The sequence below is a fragment of the Cryptomeria japonica genome, chromosome 8 (genome assembly GCF_030272615.1).
Source record: "Cryptomeria japonica chromosome 8, Sugi_1.0, whole genome shotgun sequence".
NCBI classification, from domain to species: domain Eukaryota; kingdom Viridiplantae; phylum Streptophyta; class Pinopsida; order Cupressales; family Cupressaceae; genus Cryptomeria; species Cryptomeria japonica.
In genome coordinates, this window is record NC_081412.1 from 648,280 (window position 1) to 668,150 (window position 19,871).

Here is a 19,871-nt window from a genome sequence, read left to right on the forward strand (position 1 = left end):
GTAGCCACATGTGGATACCGTTTGAAAATTGGCCTTGGGCAGTTCTTAACCTCCACTGCAGTTGGATTTGCAACAAAAGATGATCCTGTTTCTATGTTTCAAGAAAAATACCTTTTTCTCGCTCTCAGTAGAAACCTCCAACAAATTCTTCCAAACGCCAATGTGATCGCTCAAGAAGAAATCTGATTATCTCTGAATAGCCTCTGATCACACTTAGTCGCTCTGAATTGCTCTAAATGCAGGGTGATTAACAATGAAGTGTATTCGACCTTTTATCCTTCGAGAGAAAACCCTAATCTTCCATTGACATAAATACTATCAGTGAAAGATACCGGATCTTGCTCAGAATAGATCCATGCCGGATAATCCTCTCCAATATCTGGAACATCTTCCAAAACCTCTTCCCGAGGCATATGCAACATCTTCATGAATTTTGCCTACCCCTAAGGCATTTGCCTTAGTTACCAGATGAGCTCACTATCGGTGTAGGAGCAGCCTCTTCTATCGGATAGGTAACTGAGACATTCCCATCTGATGATTGTTCTTTAGTCTTCCTAACCCATCTCTGAGTGTGATCATGTCGGATTTCACTAACCTTCTCTTTTCCTTTTTCATTTGATCCTCCATTACTAACAGGTGGATTCCTGCTTCTACAGAACTTAGCAATATGTCCAATTTCATTGCATGCATAACATGTAACATTGTTCTTCTAAATTGCTTTGCTAAAACCAGTGAAATTGCTTGACTTTCACTAATTAGCCATATGTCCAAATTTTCCACAAGCATAGCATTTTACATTCATTTTGCAATCTTCTAACTTATGACCAATTTTATTGCATTTAGAACATTTACCGGGACCAGAATCAGGGTTCTGATTTGCTTTGTTTCTACATTGCCTAGACATGTGACCAAATCTATTGCAAACAAAACATCTTCCATTGAATTTATAAGCATTGAATTGTCTTACCAGTACCTTATGGTTTTGATCTTCATTAGCAGTACTGGAACTCTGTCCTTGCTCAAATCCAAGTCCACTGGAATCTCCAATCTGCCTCTGCCTCTTCAACAACTCATCAAGTTGTGATGAGCTGATCTTGAATTTTTCTTTGTACTCACTTACAGTAGTTAAATCTTATCTTAGTATTATCATATGTCTCTCAAGCTCTTGCTCATTACTCTGGGGTTGTACTAAATCAGTTCTCAACATATCATTTTCATGAACCAACCTACCACATTCTTCAAACTTGTTCTTCAGGGATACAACAAGATTTTCTTCCTTTTTCTTTTTGTCCTCAATCTCCTTAGACATCCTCATAGTTACAGCTTGCATTTCATTATTCATAACCATGTTCTCCTAACTCAATTTCTGACATTTAAGTGCATTTTTCTCTTCATCATCTTGATTTTGCAAAAGTTCCTTCCTCCTAGCTTGAATAGATGATAGCCTCTCTTGTAGGACAAGAATGAATTCCTTAGCAGAATTCAACTCATCTTGTAGCTTTAAGTTCTTCAATCTTTCCGCATCATAATCTTCAATTGCCACCTCAAGCTGCTTTTCCAAAGCCATATTCAATGATTTTGGTTTCAAGATTTTCCTCAAGTTGTTAAACATCCTCCAAGGCACAAGGCTCTGATACCAATTGTTGGAAACTAATAACACTGCTCGAGGGGGGTGGTGAATCAGTGTTATACCGGAATAGTAGATTTTAGCCTTAACAAAACATTCATGCGCCAACCGATATACCGGTATAAACAAAATTGAAAGAAGTAAAGCAACTAATAAGCCAAACACATAAATGAGAACCATAACACACAAATTTATACGTAGAAAACCTCAATGAGGAAAAACCACGATGGGAATTGTGACCCACAATATCAATCCACTGGCCATATGAAGAGATATTACAATATATGATGGGCCTGCACTTGTAGGAAGGCTTACAGCCTAGAGCACACTGCTCAATCGCAATAGGAGCCGCACTGACTACATAAAATTCCAGACAACAATCCGAAGAAGTGTGAACTGCTAAGATAACATCTTCTATGCTAGAATACACTTCTAGTTTAAGCTTTGTCTGTTCCGGTTGAAACTCTAAACCCCTTTTCTGGAATACCCTTACAATAAATTCCTCACATACATAATCTCTCTAATATATTTCGCATCATATTACATTTACATATCTATTACCATGTCCCTATACTTCTTATTCAAAATGATCTAATCAATCTTCTCTATATACCCTATACAAATTTATGCCTTATGTCGGCTTACAAAGATATACACAATATCAGATTACATGTCAGCCAAATATCACAAATGAATAAACATTAAAGCAAGTTGTCGATGTCAGATCCAAGATAATTCGGCCTCCAATATCAATAACCTTTTCTATACCATGTCGTTTTGCATTGCCGATGACCAAAGAAATCTTCCTGATCTACTAGTGTCGGTGCCGACGTAGAATCTGTGAAGTGCCTGTCAGTACACCATATAAAGTCGGAACCCAAAATAATGTTGCCATCAATGACAACATAGTGAAACCAACCAATAGAGTGTCAATTGCCAATAGTAAGTTGTTGCGTTTTTTGAACTAATTTAGATTCTAGTGGGAGCTTGTGCAAAAGATACTTTTTGATCTTGTGACAGAAATTTTTTAGATGGCAAGTTCATTAGGGAGAATAGAGGTGGAGAAATATCTTGGAAGTAATTTTGAGATGTGGAAGTTGAAGATGGGAGATCTACTAATAGATTGAGATCTGTTGGATGTTGTTATTGTGAATGTCAAGGGTGTAATCAAATTGTTCTTGGTAGACTCGGTTATAATTAATGTCCATGAAGAGGCCTCTGCAAAGAAGCTATGGAATAAGCTTGGTGAGATATATCAAGCCAAATCTTTATTGAATCAAATTTTATTGAGTAAAAAATTATATTCCTTGAGAATAGAAGAGGGTGGAAAGATTACAAACCACCTAAAAGTATTCAATATGTTGGTGGCTCAATTGGCATTTGTTGGTGTCAAGATCGATGAGGAGGAGAATGTCATATATTACTTTCTTCTTTGTCTGATTCGTGGGATTCTCTTGTTATGGCTATCAGTAGTATTTCTATTATTTTGACGTATGAATATGTGGTGGGATCCTTGCTTGGTGAAGAGATGTGGAGAAAGGTATCCATTAGTTCAAAGGAAACCCTAACCGTTCAAGGAAGACCCAAGGAAAAAGGGAAGAATAATGAGAAGTGTGATAAATCCAAGTCTAGAGGGATATCCAAATCTCCTGGAAAGTTCAAAATCATTTGTTAAAATTGCGGTTAATCAAGATACTTTTGTAAGGATTGCAAAGAAGAAAAGAAGAAAGATGGTGAAGCATTCATTGCAACTTTGGCCACTCATGCAAGTAATGATGCATGGTTCATTGACTTAGGTGCATCTTTTCATATGAATTCCAATAGAGATTGGTTTTTTGAATATGAAGAATTTAATGGAGGTAAGGTATACTTGGATGATGATTCTCATTTAGATATTGTGGGTCATGGTAAAGTTAGAATCATTTTTTTTTATGGTAGAGTAAAAATAATTAGTGGTGTGTTGCATATCTCTGGACTAAAATGAAATTAGTTATTTGTGAGCAAACAAATAGATGTGAGTGCGCAAGTAGTCTTTTTTTATGTAGGGTGTGAAATGGTTAGAGGTGTCATGGTGATTGCTAGAGCTGTCAACTTTGGTACATTGTATAAGATAGAAGCATAAACTATTGAGTTTAATAGCACTTTTGTGAAAAACAAATCTGTGGATACATTGTTGGAATATTTGAGGGTTTCGCCTTCAACAAGTGGACATGGCTTTTGGGTGCCTAAGGGTGATCTTTCTTCTAAATCAAAGTTACCTGTAGAGAAAACTATGTTATGACACCAAAGGCTTGGCCACATTGGAGAAAAGGGTGTAAGGACCTTGAAAAATAAAAACTTTGTTAAGGTTTGAATAATTGCAATCTTGACTTTGATTTTTGTGAGCACTTCATTTATAGAAAATAAAACCGCGTTCAATTTTAATTGAGTTCTCATAAATATTATGGTATTTTGGATGTTATTCATTTTAATGTGTTTGGTCCTGTAGATGCTCTTTCTATTGGAAAATCCACATATTATGTTTCATTTATTGATGATTTTAGAAGGCCATGGGTATATTTTCTAAAGAGTAATTCTAAAGTTTTGAGTCGATTTAAACAATTTAAAGCAATGGTTGAGCTAAAAAATGGAAAGAAATAAAATGTTTGAGGACTGATAATGGTGGCAAATTTCACTTAAATAGTTTTGATAGTTTTTGTAAAGACTGTGACATTAATAGACATAAGACAACTCTATGTTCTCCACAACAAAATAGAGTTGCAAAAAGAATAACATGACACAAATGGAGAAGGCTAGGAGCATGCTGAGTGGTGTTGGTCTAGAACAATTTTTTTGGGCTAAATCTATTGCCACTACTTGCTACATGATTAACAAGTCTCCTACATTGACTCTTGTTGATAAAACACCTGTGGATGCATGGTTGGGTCATAAGCTTTTATTGAGACATCTTAGAGTTTTTGGTTGTGAGGCATATATGCACATATGCCAAAGAAGCAAACAAAGTTAGAGACCAAGGCTATGAAATTTATCTTCATTGAATGCAATCATGATGTGAAAGGATGCAAGCTTTGGGACCATGTTGCACAAAAGGTAATATAGAGTAAAAGTGTTATTTTTAGATAAATGAAGCCTCCTCTTACATTGCAGTTAAAACATGGAGATGTGATTCAATTTCCTTCTACACCCGAGAGAGTTGAATTGAGACTCCTAGACAAGAAAGAAGTTGAGGAGAGCTCATCTAGCTCTAAATCTTCGGAAGAGGGGGAAGAACCTCCAACTCAACTTGTGTGAAGGTCTACAAGACAAATAACTGTAAAGCGGAAAATCGCGGTCGAACCCTAGTTGGTCTCCCCTCTTCTAACTCCAAGGAGAGAGAAGGGAGGTTCGCTAGGATTCGATGGGTTTTCACTTAGGGGGAAAACTTTACATTCAAAAGAGGGGTTGAAACTCATAAGATCCAATCCCATGTAATGCAAGATTGGATGCTAAATGAATTTCAAGGGTTAGGAAAGCAAGGCTACCCTCTTTTGTAAAGATTAAGGAAATTAAGCTAAGGATGCATAGAAAGTCATAAAGATTCGCTTATAAACTGAGTTCGGGTTATAGGATGAAGCTGCGGACCTGGAATTAGTAGTAAAATGTCGATACGGCGCTGTCCTGCAAATTTGAGCAAAAGTTGTCGGGACGATGGCGCCCGGCGCCACGGTCCTCCGAAAAATCCGCGAAACGAAGGGGGATTTGTTCGTCTCTGCCCAAGGATTCCAGATCTTCAATTTCAGCCGCGTACCTGCAACCTACACACAGAAAAGCGAAGATGATTGGGGGGTTAGGGATTAGGGGTTTGCCTTTAGGTCAAACCCCGGTTTTGGAATTAACCAAGAAATGAGCAAGAGCTGTAAATGTAAATGACTGTAATGTAAAACAAGTACTAATACCTTGTTCTAAGGATGTTTGTATCCTTATGTGCAAAGGTTTAGATGTTGTATGTTGTAGTATGTAGCATGTAATAAGTGATCTCCTCTTCAATGGTTGAATCCTTGACTTGAATGCAACACTTAGCCTTGAATGGAGACTTGAAATGATCAATTGCTTGAATGCTTGAATGCTTGAATGCTTGAGTATAGTTTCCACGCTTTTTCCGTCATATCCAATGAAAGAGGAAAATGTAGTTTATATACTTGTCATTTAGGGCTGATAGACTGATTTTCCCGACCTTAGGCCGACCAGGGAAGTATATTTCCAAATTGCAAACAAAAAGACCCGAGCCCCTTAGGAGACCGGGCCCAAAATAGGACCCAAGGACCAGGGCGCTGGGCGCTCTGGTCCCACCTCCCGGGACATCAGGGTGCAAGGAGGTTCAGGCCAGAGTACTTGAAAAATGCAGTTTTCAGTGTCGCGAGCGAGTTTCGGGGTCTCCATTCAGGTTGCGTGTTGCATCGCCATCGTGAAGACCGAAATGCAGTCGAAATTGCAAGTGTCGCAATTTTAGGACGCTACAATAACAACCTGAAAGGTATTCACCTGATGATTGGAGATGCATTTTTTCTTTGAATATTAATGTGGATGAACTTAGATTTGTAGAAGACGCATTAGGTATGAATGATGTAGAATCCTGGAAGATTTCTATGTATAAAAATATGGTAGCTTTGAAAAAGAATGATATATGGGATCTTGTACCATTGTCTGAAGGACAAAAAATTGTTGGTTGCAAATGGGTGTTTGAGAAAAAGATTGGTTGAGATGAAGGTATTGAGAATTATAAAGCAAGGCTGGTTGCGAAAGGCTAGTCTTGAGTTGAGGGTGTTGATTATGGTGAGATATTTTCTCCTGTTGTAAAAAGGACATCCATTAGATTTTTTCTTTATATTGCTACTGCTTTTGATTTAGAGGTTGAGCAAATGGATGTGAAAATTGCTTTCCTTCATGGTAATTTGGAGGAGGATATTTGTATGAGATATCCAGAGCACTATGTGGTAAAAGGTAAAAGTAATTTGGTTTGAAAATTGAAGAAATATTTTCATTGCCTTAAATAGAGTCCTAGGATGTGGTACTAGAAATTCAATATGTGTGTTAAGCTTGGGATTTAAGCACTCTAAATTAGATTATGGTGTTTATTATAAATTCAATGGTGACCATTGGTGATCATTTCTTGTACATTGCATTATATGTTGATGATATCTTATTCATTGGTAAAGGAAAATGTATGATTTCAGAATTAAGGTCTCAACTTGGTGTTAAGTTTGAGATGAAAGAGCTTGGTGTAGAAAAACAGATTCTTGGGATGGAAATAAGAAGAGGTAGGGTGAACATAAAGATTTGGCTAGGCCATAGTAAGTATGTGAATTCATATTTACAGAGGTCTAACATGTAGGATTGTAGACCATTATGTGTTCCCTTTACAGTTGGAATAAAATTATCTATTTCAAGTTGTCCTACATCCTCATCAGAAATGGAAGACATGAACATAGTGCCTTAACAAAGTGTAATTGGAAGTTTGATGTATGGTATGGTCTACACTAGACCAGCCATTGCTCGAGTAGTGGGAGTTCCTTTTAGATATATGCCTAATCTTGGTAGAGTTCATTAGGATGCACTTAAAAGAGTGTTCAAATATTTGAAGAGTACTTTAAAGTATTCTTTGTTAGTATGGTAGGAGAGGATATTTCCCTTGATATTCATGTTTATGTGGATTCAGATTGGGTAGGTGATATTGATAGCAATTAATCCACTAGTACTTATGTGTTTACTTTATTTGGTGGTGCAATCTGTCAGATGCATAAGAAACATGATGTGGTTGCTTTATCCACTACTAAAGAAGAGTATATGGTAGCTATTCATGCTTGTAAAGATACCATTTGACTTACGAGATTGGGTTCAGCTATTAGAATAAAACAAGGTACAGTGATAGTTTATTATGATAGTCAGAGTGCGACTTGCCTAGCTAAGAGCCTAACATTTCATGCTCGAAGCAAACACATTGATGTTCAGTATCATTTTGTTAGAGATATGGTCGAAGATGGCAAGGTGAAGCTAGTTAAGTTAGAGACTTTGATGAATGTTGCAAATTTTTTAACTAAGGTTGTGAGCATAGATAAGTTCAGATGGTGTTCAAATTTTATGGGCCTTATGGCCCTTAGCAATTAAAGTATTATGTAAATACTCCCTTTTATCTTGCAAGGTGTTCGACAAGTGAAATAATGTTAGGAAAATGGTGTCTCAACCTTGCATATACATAAGGTTACTGTTTGTAGTAACTTTTTATTTGAGCACAGTTTGATCTAAAATTTTCCCCAAAGCTTTGAATTGACAAGATAAGCATGTAGTAAATTTTTGTTGTAAGATCATGTCTAGATTTGAAGATATTGGTTTTTTTTTATTTTTTATAGTTGCAAACAAAAGTTTTGAAACCAATTTTGAGGGTCCTAGAGGCTTCAAAATAGACTAAAAGTGATTGTAATCGATGTAACAATTATATATCTTGGTAGAGAACGTTGTAAATTTTTTGGTGTTTCAAATGGTTCGTCAATCAAAGACCTGGTTCAAAAGTTATGGACTTCGAAAGTTGAGTCTCCTAAAATAAGAAATATAATATGTTGGACACATAAATGTGCTATACAAGGGAGTTACACGTGTTGGTGTGTGTATTGACACATCATAGGTCATCTTGTATTGGATATAAGTTAGGCACCACTCTTGGGTGGTTTTAGCCCATGGTTTTGTAATACCATTTGATGGTTTCAAGTATTGTATCTCCTATATATTAGGTGTGTGAGATGGACGTTGTCTGTAAGAGTCTTATAACAGTTGATTATCTCTAGATATCCATTGGTGATACTTCTACAAGAAGCTTGCTCTGCATGTATATTACAATATGTTGTTGATTTTTGAATTATATATTGGGGGGCTTTTAGAGTGTGAGGTTTTCTCCCGAAAGACTTTTCCCCACGTAAATCATTGAGTTATAGTATGCATTGTTAGAAAAATGGTGCCTTAACCTTGCAATAACAAAATGTTATTGTGGATAGATGAGTGTGGGGGGGGTGGGTAGGGGGGGGATGGTCCCCGTGACAGGGGGTTCGAGGATCGTGTGCTTCAATGGGGGATTTTGGGTGCAATATCCCTGAAGCCACATTTTATGTATAATTTGTTATTGTAAATTTTGACCATTCATCATTAGGTCGTAGATCTAAGGGAAAATATTTTGTGTGCATTGTTTTCCCTAGAAGATAACACTATTTTATGAGGTTATTGTATTACGACTATGTAGTGTGATGTATTTGAGAGTCTAATAGTTGTTGAGTTGCCTCTAGATCTCTATATGTGATACTCCTATAAGAAGCTTGCTCTATAGGTATATTGTAATCTATTGTTGATATTTAAATAATATAATAGCCGGCTTTTGGAGTGTGGGGCTTTTCTTCCAAAAGGGTTTGCCCCACGTAAACCGTTGTGTTATAGTATGCATGTTATTTATGTTAAGTTTCTATAACTATTGTAAAGATCTGTAAAAATTTTGCATTACCCTCCTCTCAAGGTTAGTGTAGGAAGTTGTTTAACTACTTAAGTTCCTTGCATACATGCTATTTATGTTTATTTATGTTATTAAGTTTTTGTAATTGTTGTAAAGTTGTAAATGTTTTGCATTACCCTCCTCTCAAGATTAGTGTAGGAAGTTGTTCCGTTGCTTAACTTCCTTACATAGGTCATATCCTCACCTAGGGCTTCTATTAGAGTTTTTGAACTTTTATCAATGATTTATTCATTTTATATTATAACAATTTATTAATATTAATTACATCAATAGAATCTTAGGCTTCATAGAAAAACAATTACTTTTTCTCTCTTCTATGATGGGGTGTTTTGGTTGTAGATGACCTCTCAGGGTTGTGAGGTTTAATCGTGAACTCCAACTAAAGTAGGATTGGATTGTTTGTTTTCACCCAAAATGAACTCATTAGACTATTATTGCTCCAATATAAAATAGGAACACCGTGACTACACTAAGACTGAAAATATAGTTAAACCTTAATAAAATGATGACAAGAAACTCTAACAAATAGTTAAACCTTGGTGCTCAAAGGAATGATTTGGTTGAACAAGCTATGAAAAATGAGTTTATAAGTTTGGTTTAAGATGTGCAAGATGTCATTAGAGTTTGTGTTCTCCAACACACAATATAAAGTGTTTTCGGAATGTATTAAAAAAAATGGAAGGTTGATATGTAGTTTTGCAAAAATAATACCAAACTACACAAAGAGTTAGGATTCCCAATTAAGGGTTTTGAATTAATCTTGTAATAACTGCAAGTGTACATGGCTACTTTCCTAATTTGTTGTGCATTGGAAAATTAATGAGTTATTAATGCAATTGTGTAGCAACTACAAGGTTAAATGTATACTATGGTTCCCTACTTTTAAGATTTGACAACTTTTGGGCTTTGAGTGTACACTCTTAAAACTATAAGACTACTCTAAAAGTTCAGATTTTAGTTGTCATTTTGTGAATAGCTACACAATTCATGAAAATTTTGGGATCCTAATTTAGATTACTTTTGATACTCAACCTTAGAAATTTTGCTAGTTTTCAAAAACCAAATTCACACCTTATCACTTAAGATATCACTCAAGATGTCAAACTATTTGATATACAACATTTTTTTATTTATTTTTTTTGGTTCCATTGATCATCTAAAATTGACTCCATAAACATTACTCAATTGACAAAGCGCAACTATACAATCAAACCCCAATTTTCCAATGTACTTTTGACTTCTTATTGTCAAGCTTTTGGGGTTACACAAAACCTTCATTTCATAGCAAGCAACTTAAATAAATTTTCAACAAGTTTTCACTACACACCTAAACTTCCACTCACTAGGACTACTTGATGCTTAAAATTTCATTCTGAAAAGCTAGAAACTTTCACAACCAAATGTTTAAAACTTTCTGTTATCAAATAAAAAAAGATCTTATCATATTAAAAAATAACAAATAAATTTATTAAAATAGTTGTCAATTTGCATACAAAGACTAAAACTGAATAAAAGCAATTAAGATAATGCAATTTGTAATATCGTGGCTATCAAATTGTTTAATGCTGTAATTCATATTATCTTTTTTACATTGTACTCTTGTTCAATAATCAAACATGATGAGGGAATCCACAATACTAGCACCGGTTTGCGCCAGATGCTGTCACATTCACATTTCAAAGAAGCGAAACATTTTGGCTTCAAACATTGCATCATTAAATAGGCCTGTGAATATGTTTCTCGTTCACCAAATGACACGCCATCGTGCCCAACAAGACCAGTTGGGGAACACACAAATTCATTCATCCAGGATCAATGACTAAGAGTCATCATGCCTTAAGAGTCATCATGCTTACGATAGGACAGTGCAGGCAAGACAATGTTCGTAGTATGGAAGGTGGGATCACTTGACAAAGAGAGACACAAAACCCTAAAGAATGCCAAAAATAAGGAAGAATCGTTTAAAATTCATCTTACCAGGTTTGTTAAATTTGAATACATTTCAGTGGCCTAAAAATCTACTATTTGAAGCCTTAAAACAGAGGCTGAATCCTCTAGAACATGGTCCTCTACACTATTAACAATCACATGTGAAGTATGTTATAGCAAAAGTAACATAAATCTCTATGATTTACATCACAGGTTACTTAAATGATAGGTCAAATAATGTGTATATTATTTTTTTTTAAAACAGCAGATAGTCTCGATTGGGGGGGTCTCCCATCTGAAAGATTTTAAATCGGAAAATACTAAATAGTCTCACTTTAAGAGCTTCCTCTTGTATTACTAGTAATAAAGTGTATGCAAGGAGCTGAAAGCCCAATAATAAAGTGTATGCAAGGAGTCGAAAGCCCAATGTAGGGCAGAGCCAATACTAAACAGAATCCACTGGTAGCTTTGTCAGGTCCCCTAATATAGTCTAAACAGATTAAATCAAAAGAGCCACCATAGGAAATCCATCAAAACTGCATTTTCATATCCAAGGTCCAGCTTAAATCAAACCACATGCTTCTTCAATCAAAATACTCACTTAGGACTCCAGATTCAATCCAGATAAATTACAATGATACATTCTCCACTCATGGGGCTATACTATAGGCAGTAAATGCACACATCATAAGTATGAACTATGATACAATCTTGAATAAATAGAAAAGTCTTCTTAAAATGATATTGGCACTCTTTTCTAAGGCAATAGGCTATGGATGTGACAGTGCTCTTATTGAATTGGGCTGATCATGTTTCTGCTCTTTTCTCATCGACGAGTCCTTACAGACATGCGGGTTTTTACATGATGAGATTTATGATTTACCACAGTAGCCGGTTGTTCTGAAACGTTAGCAGGGCGCCAACTTAGTTTACCATTCCCTTCATATCTGTACACTCCCTCGTCATCTGAAGCTTGAGAATTGGTGTAATTTCTGTAGTTTTCTGTGCCTTCTGGATAAATAGATTGATCAACAGATACAGTGCCTCCATTGGTTTTTTTCAAGGGCATCCGATGAGGAGATTGGTAACTTGCATTTGGTTGTGAGGATAGCATTGGTACTTCTCTATTACCTCGAGATTTAACATCAGTGACATCTCTTAAAGCCTCCATCTCATCCTCAGATTCATGGTCATAAAATTGAAGGGAATATTTATTCCTTGGCACAGATTCTTCATGTGAAAGCTTGATTGGCCTTAATGTTTTAGGTATAGAATCTTGATTCTTATAGTCCCTTCTACCAGTACCCTTTTCATATCCATCATCCTCATCAGAGTCATGAGTCTGTCTCTGATTACTTCTGTAGCGAGCATACCCAAGTTGGGTATCCTCAGTTTCAAGACTTCTGGGTGGTGTCAATGTACTTTGATAAGTGGCTCTTTCAGAGTTATTCTCAAAATCAAAGGTATTCTTCTCAAAATCACCTTCATCATCACCATAATCATCAAATACAGGCCGAGCATCTTTATTGGAGGAAAATTGTTCACCTGAATTTGACGTCCCTCCAGAAGTAGATCTCTCAAATCGGGATTCAATCCCACCTATGTTCATCTGTTGAAAATTTGGTTTTCTGTCATTCTCGAGAGTGTTGAATTCATACTCTTCTTGACCATCACTGTGCTCATTTAAGTTCTCATGATTAGATTTATTCACATAAGACCTTTCACCCCTTGACCAAGCAGCTTCATCCTCTGAAAGTTCTCCTACACTCTCAGTATCAGGAACTTCTTTCTTACTATAATGTATTCTTTCAAAACCTGACCCAGAGCTGAAGACATCATTTCCCACATTTCTTGCCCTTGGACTTTCAAGGTATGTTACTTGATCATTTCTTGTAGAGAAAGTGTCTTCAATAGCACTCCCAACTCCATGAGACGTTGCATATTTTACTTCATTTGGCTTCCTCAAAATTGCTTCATCAAGCCCATCTTCACTTTCAGACATTGACTCTCTTGAATCATTTGCTCTGTGATTTAACTTTTTATTTCCAGCTTCACCTTTTGCAAGTTCAACAGCTGCCCGTGCAGCTGCTGCTGCATAAGCAGCTGACTCAAAAGCTGCTTGGGCTGCACTGGCTACATCTAAGTACTTAATCCTTTCTTGTTTTGAGCCTGGAGACAACCCATCAAGTTTTGTGAACTTCACAAAATCATGATGGGTGTTGCCAGGTGTGTTTTGATAGGCAGCAGCATTTTCTGTGCTTACACTGTAATCCATCTTACCCTCCATTCTTTTTTTGGCATAGAAATCATCTTCAGACATGTTTGAATCAACATCAGTTGCTAAACCCGGACTAACAACTGACTCCTTTTTAACACGCAAAAAGTTTGAATTGTAAACGTCTGCATTGGCAGATTCTCCATAAACTTGCTTTATAGAAGGAAACTCCTCCTCACCCTTGGTGCTCACATGAGTCACATCAACTTTAGGAGTTGTAGGAGAAGGCTGAGACATATAAGTACCCGAAGCCTGTTTTCTGATTGTATCTGGCACTTTTGATGAGATAGACGATATTTCAGCTGGTTTATCAATACTGTCTTCTGGTTTAGAGGTCATCTGTTTTGTTTGAAAATGTGATCTTGGGCCATCCTGCAAATTTCAATTTAATAAGTACGTGACTATAGATGCCAGCGAACAAAAACATAAGAGAGACAATGTTGTGTAATTCACAAGACAACAGACAACTCTCAGAACAGATGACATATACTTTAACCAAATATTAAGCAAATAGACTCACCAGAATGTCTTCCGTTGGCTTCAAATTCTCTACCTCACTTTCTTCAAAATTCCATTCAATACCATGTTCAGAAGCAATTTCTTTCATCAACCTCAATTTCACCTCTGTACTTGGTGCTCTTGTGGATAATTTTTCAATAATCTGAAGAAATGAATAACCAAACATTCATGAGCACTGCGTGGCACTTTCATGCTTCAGATTCATAATTTGGAAATTGCATAGAAAGATATCAATAGGAAGTAAAGGCATATCCAGGTCAAAATATAAAAGAACTTGACAAAGTTAATAAATACCCGCTTGTTTACTCCACAATCAGGACGCAACTCGACTGCAGATTCAGCAAATTCTTTTCCGTATTTTGCAGCAAAAAGAGAGCGAACATCTTGCAGTTCTGGCAATTCTGCACACCTTGGTGCAGCAAAAATCAAGCTAGCTATTGATTCTTTCAAGTCATTTGGACACACCCTAAAAGTTTCAAATTTATTGTCAGAAAGTGGCAAAAATAAACCATGGAGAGAGATTGGATTGTACACGTCTTTCAGGAAACAGCTAACTAGTACAAATCATTTGGCTAATCAAAAACTTGTAATTTTGACTTACTTTTGCGCCTTAATAGTCAATATTCTTTCAGACACAGTTTCACAGTATCCTCCAATAAGAAGGTATGCATCCAGTATATTTTGCTCTCTGAAGATTTGTTCCACCTACAAGCATTAAAAAGAAAAACCGTTAATTTAGTAAAGGTAAAGAACAACAGATTATTAATTTGTAGCCCATATACACAAGCATTCAAGTACATTTTGCTGGGTATCTTTATTTCAGAAGAAGATTATTCTTTCCATAAACATTTAATTTAAGAATTATCTCCAATATTCTGTGTCAACTTTTCCGCATAGAAGCTGGAGAAAACCTACAATATGTAAACTTGAAGTCTAAAACTGAAACATATTTAACCAAATCTAAAAAAATGCTTTTCCATCCTTGCATAAGGGGTAAAACGAACTGCATCATCAAGTATATCAAAATATCACATGGGAGGTCTTTAGTTTTCAGGCACATTTATAATTCATGAGTCATGTGGATTTTAATGTCAGAGCCTGCAGATTATGACTTTAACTGCTCATCACTTATATCAATTCTTCATTGGGGCAAAGTTCAGCATCTTCTACTTTATTTAAGAATCACATGGCCCCCATCTTCCTCCCCATTTTCACACCCAAAGGCCAGGACACAAGAAATTTGTATCTTTATAGACAAATTTAACTATTTATTTATATACGTAAACACTTGGTACTCTGAATGTAGGTCAATTGGCGAGTCTTGATTTAATCCCAAGCTTGGTCACAAGGTTAAAATCTAGCGGGTACAAAATTTAAACAATATACAAGGTAAAAGGAAAGAATACCCTTCTGGACTTCCATGTGGGGGGTGTCAATCATCAAAATTATGCATACATATACATAATCTCTTCTTTGCTTCCACAATTCTCCATATTAGAAAGGTTGCAATCGTAGACTTCAGTTATGGGCAAAATGGAGCCAATACATGCAATTGGGGCTAATGTAGTCCAAGTGATTCCCTTCTTGACTTAATTACAGTGATTAGACAAATGTTTGTGGACTTGTTTTTATGCACTGTAGACAGGCAACCTTGGAATGAATTGCTCTAGGGACCTTCAAGAATAACCACAAGATGTATTAATCGTGGGATTCTCCAGCTTAAACCTTAAAATCAGTGATGCCTTAAAAATCAAAACTTGGGCTCTCCCATTGTAAACTTCCATTTATCCACAATAAGACCACAGACTAACAGACAATAATATTTATATTTTAGAATTTTGAGGTTCTCTTTGCAATGGAGCATTTTTATGAGGGTCTTTAAGAAAACATATCAACTGTTTTGAGTCACATAAAGAACTCACCATCAGGGAAATACTACGTGACTCTATCATATGCATCTGTAATTTAGAAATTGTGTTCAATTTTTCCAGAAGACTCATAAATCACTAAATCTTTTTGTTGGATGTTTGATACAAAACCTAATCAGACTGCATGAATGACGGACCTCCTTCAGCTCAGAAGCCAAAATGTGAGTGGTTATATCTGAAATCTATGCCAATTATTACTTCTAGGTGCATTTCCGTTAGTAACTAAAGAATTGAACCTCACGATCACTGCCTAACAATTACACATGAAGTCCAACTGCAAAATGTTCTTCCTGCAGTGAAAAATATGAAATTTACAAAACTACTTAAAAATTATTTACCCTTAAGCGAGCACTGGCTTCCTGGCCCTTCTGAAGAAGCTCTGCCACATCTCTCCTCGACTGTTTGCGCTGCAATTCCCTCTTGTTCTTCAGTATTTTGATACGAGCAACTGTCAGCTTCAATGCAGTCTTGCTGCACATCCAACCAAAAAAAACCTTGTTTTAGAAGATTGTTTCTTAGTTGTCCATATTTAAAATATAAATTCTCCAAGATTTAGCTTCATGTGATTGCTCTGATTTAAGATTTCATATACAAAGTCATGATTGCAAATATCTTAATGAATGAATCCAAGAAAGCTTTCTGTGCTTTTTGATGCAAGGAATTGTCAAATTCAACAGAATCTTGCTGACATCCACCCAAAAACCCTTGTTACTGACACCAGCCAAACTGAAAAATAAGATATAAAGTGACTTTTAGCATACCTCCTGTGAAACACCCATCAAACATACCGTAGGCCAGAAAGCCCATCAAAGTGTATACAATTGTTTAGATAATTGATTCTTAGACAAACACTCAGTAAAGTGTATATAGTTGTTTCAAAAATTGTTTCTTAGAAAAACACTCATCAAACATATTATAAGCCAAGACCCCATGGAGTAGCGTTTTCTAATGTTGGGGGCTACTATTTCTTTTTTTCTTTTTTCTTTTGGGTAAAAAGGGTTCCATGGAAATTCATTTCTATTGCAGGGATTTTTAGACTCATCTCCTACAAAATAGGAGCTGCTAATGTTTAGGATGGGTGATTTGAGCCATGGATACAAATGAGAGCTCAAATTATGTAACTCTTGCTTATTATTTTTTTCCTTTGTTGCATTGATCACATTTTCTTTTATGTTTTTCTTGAGTTGTGCCCCTACACTCCCCTTGTCCTCCCTACATTTTATCTCTTTGGGTCCCTTGAACCAATTTTGGTCTTCCACGAGCATTAATACATGATTAAATTAAATTAAATTCCCTCCAAATCTCATGTGTCGGATTGAAAATTAAACAGCATTTAGAAAAGTTCATGAGACCAACTGAAATAAACTGGTACTAAATTTTCTAGGAAGGCACTGCAAATATTTTAAGAACCCCCACCGTGGTAGCACGCTGAAAATGCGTCGACCTGTTTAAAAGGTCATTTCCTAAAACCTTAGCCTCGTTTGATTGCTTAAAGTTATGATTTCATATAGCAAATAGCTGTGCAAATGCGTATCTGACACTCAACAGAGTCTAACTACTCACTCACCCAAAATCCCCTCGTAACTATGACACCCAAAAACCTGAAAAATTGGCATGATAGGACTAATATCATAATTCTTGTTAAAAAAACTCTCAAACATTTCAACTTACTACTTTTGGAGCACCCATGAATCATTTTAAGGTACTTGCAAAATACCAGTCAAGCATACTGTGGGCCAAAAACCTATCGAAGTACATCTGCTTTTTTAGAGGATTATTTCTTGCCGATCCAAGTAAAGAATAGATTCCTCAAGTCTCATCCTCGGGCAAACACCCATCAGAACGCATTAACCTATTTGTAAGGTTGTTTCATAACTGCCCAAAAAAAGATATATCCCTCCAGCATTACCCTTAAGCAAACGCCCATTAAAGTACATCTATGTGTCTTAGTTATCCAAATCTAAAATGAATTCTTCAAGCCTTAGCCTTATCTGATTCTTTGGGTTTAAGATTTCATATACCAAGCTATGGCTGCACGTAATCGTGCAAATGAATTGAAGATGATTGGAACATTTTTAACATTTTGACAACAAGAAACATTACAGAGAAACATGAATATACCATTTTGAAGATCTGAAAGCTTTCCCCATCAATGCATCCAACTTCCTACCCATCTCTCTGAGTGTCCACTACTTGTACGCTGGAGAATCAACTACCTGACAATCCGCCGGCTCTGGATTTATTTTATCAAAGCCAGGGTGGAGCTGAGAATGGTTGAATTAGCACCAACTATATATATCTAAAAAAATAAAACAAAGCCGGCTTTGTAGGAACCTTCCAGCCCATATTTGACCTCCCAAAAAAATTAGAAATGAAGCAACGGCGTTTTTGCTGACTCACGCGCTTAACACAGACCAAACAGCCCTCCAAAGCTACCTATTTATCAAACGGGCAAATTTTTTTACATTTCTGTCAATGCTACCTGGACGAACTTTCCACGAAGGTGTTAATGTTTTAAATTTTACTGTACATTTGTCCACAATGGCCTGTCAGAAATTTTGTACATGCATTCCTACCTGTGTGCGATGTACTCCAAGCTACCTGGATTGAACCTATGCCTTCCACGTCTGAAAAATTGCAGCAACATTAGCGTGCATTATTGTCATGCGGACCCCATAATCAGGAATTGGAAAGCTCTCCGCGTTAAGTCCAAAGCTGTCGCTTTTGTAAAGGGTCTATGAAATTGACTTGTTTTCGACCTCCACCCACGACGTTTCGTGAGATGCTAAATGACTTGTACAAGTTGGGATTTTCAAACTTAAAACTTGTAATATATTTATTTATTTATTTTACAATTCTAATTTTTTTAATTTATTAATATTATTCATTTAATTTATCTTTTTTATACAAAATAGTTATTTCTAATAAGTAAAAAGGTAAAATAGTTATGAAATCATTAGTTCCATTAAACATTTTTAAAAAAATTGAGCAGTGACCACTATACAAAATAAGTTAAGCAATGATATGAGATTGTGGTTTAGTGACTAAATGTTAATGTCTATATGATTTAGTGACTAAATGTTAATGTCTATGTGATTTATTAAATTGTTACTCACTTGATTTTGATGACAAAGTCAATAGAAAAACATGCATAACAAAGAGAATTTAAGTAGAGTGAAAAGGGTTATACTCTCTTTTAGAATAACTGAATAGATGTTAACTAAGAGTGTATGGTTTTCTATGTATAGGTTGTTGGAGCAACCAAAATTTGCTTGCAAAAACAAAACTCTACATAAACAAGCAATATACATAATGAGAAACACCATAAGCATCTCTTGCAAAATGTACAAATGAGCCTTGTTTATAAAGGCAAGCAAGAAAATGTGAGAAGGTGAGAGTCAAACTTTGACTACCCCTCCAAGTCTGAAACAAGTGTAGGACTCCATGGACAAGTGTTGGGACATTTGTTGAGTCTACATGACGTGAGACAAAAGTTTTGATAACATCTAGCTGACCTTAAGTGTAGTATGAATAAGACTCCACTATGTAAGCTAAAAGCTTACTAGTTTGGCAAAACATCTTTTCACACGAACACAAGTATAAAGTTCTGTCGAACAATATGTAGGATTTAAAATGGTGATAAAAGAATTAAAAAATGTTCAACCATGAGTAACTTCAAGAGTGAAGGTCTAGTCTTATGAATAATACACCTAACAAACATATGTATTTTTCTAATAGAAGCAATAATTATAATATCTCTCGTAGGCTATATAGAGAAAATAGAGAATATGGATGGTAGGTTATCAAAAGCAATAATGAGATAATTAAACAAAATAAAGAGGATGTAGATGAAAACAATAATTTATGGATAAATAGGTAGGGTATCAACCTACATGGATGCCCAATCACCAATCAAGAGTTTTAAATTTATGTAGGGGAAAAGTTTGATAGAACATGTAGACAAAACAACTTAAGAGGAAAAAGCAATATTATATGACAAAGTTTAACCTCACTTACAAGCATGACCAATTGCAATATTTCATGGTGGAGTTTAACCCCATT

The 19,871-nt window shown here is 35.8% G+C and overlaps 1 protein-coding gene across 1 annotated transcript; it reads right to left on the reverse strand.

Moving 5' to 3' along the window:
* Nucleotides 1-11,649: 11,649 nt before the first annotated feature.
* On the reverse strand, nucleotides 11,650-18,217 carry LOC131028857 (uncharacterized). The gene is made up of 6 exons (XM_057959223.2): nucleotides 17,931-18,217; nucleotides 16,148-16,280; nucleotides 14,483-14,586; nucleotides 14,176-14,347; nucleotides 13,883-14,023; nucleotides 11,650-13,734 (listed from the first exon to the last, which is right to left on the reverse strand). The coding sequence occupies exons 1-6, from the start codon at nucleotides 17,981-17,983 to the stop codon at nucleotides 11,914-11,916; spliced, it is 2,424 nt and encodes an 807-aa protein (XP_057815206.2). The 5' UTR covers nucleotides 17,984-18,217; the 3' UTR covers nucleotides 11,650-11,913.
* Nucleotides 18,218-19,871: the final 1,654 nt, after the last annotated feature.

Coding starts and splice junctions, on each gene's coding strand:
- LOC131028857 (XM_057959223.2), bottom strand. CDS start 17,983: ATGGGTAGGAAGTTGGATGCATTGATGGGGAAAGCTTTCAGATCTTCA. Junction 16,281..17,930: donor GCTTTCAGATCTTCAAAATG/GTATATTCATGT, acceptor TTGGATGTGCAG/CAAGACTGCATTGAAGCTGA. Junction 13,735..13,882: donor AGCCAACGGAAGACATTCTG/GTGAGTCTATTT, acceptor TGAAATTTGCAG/GATGGCCCAAGATCACATTT.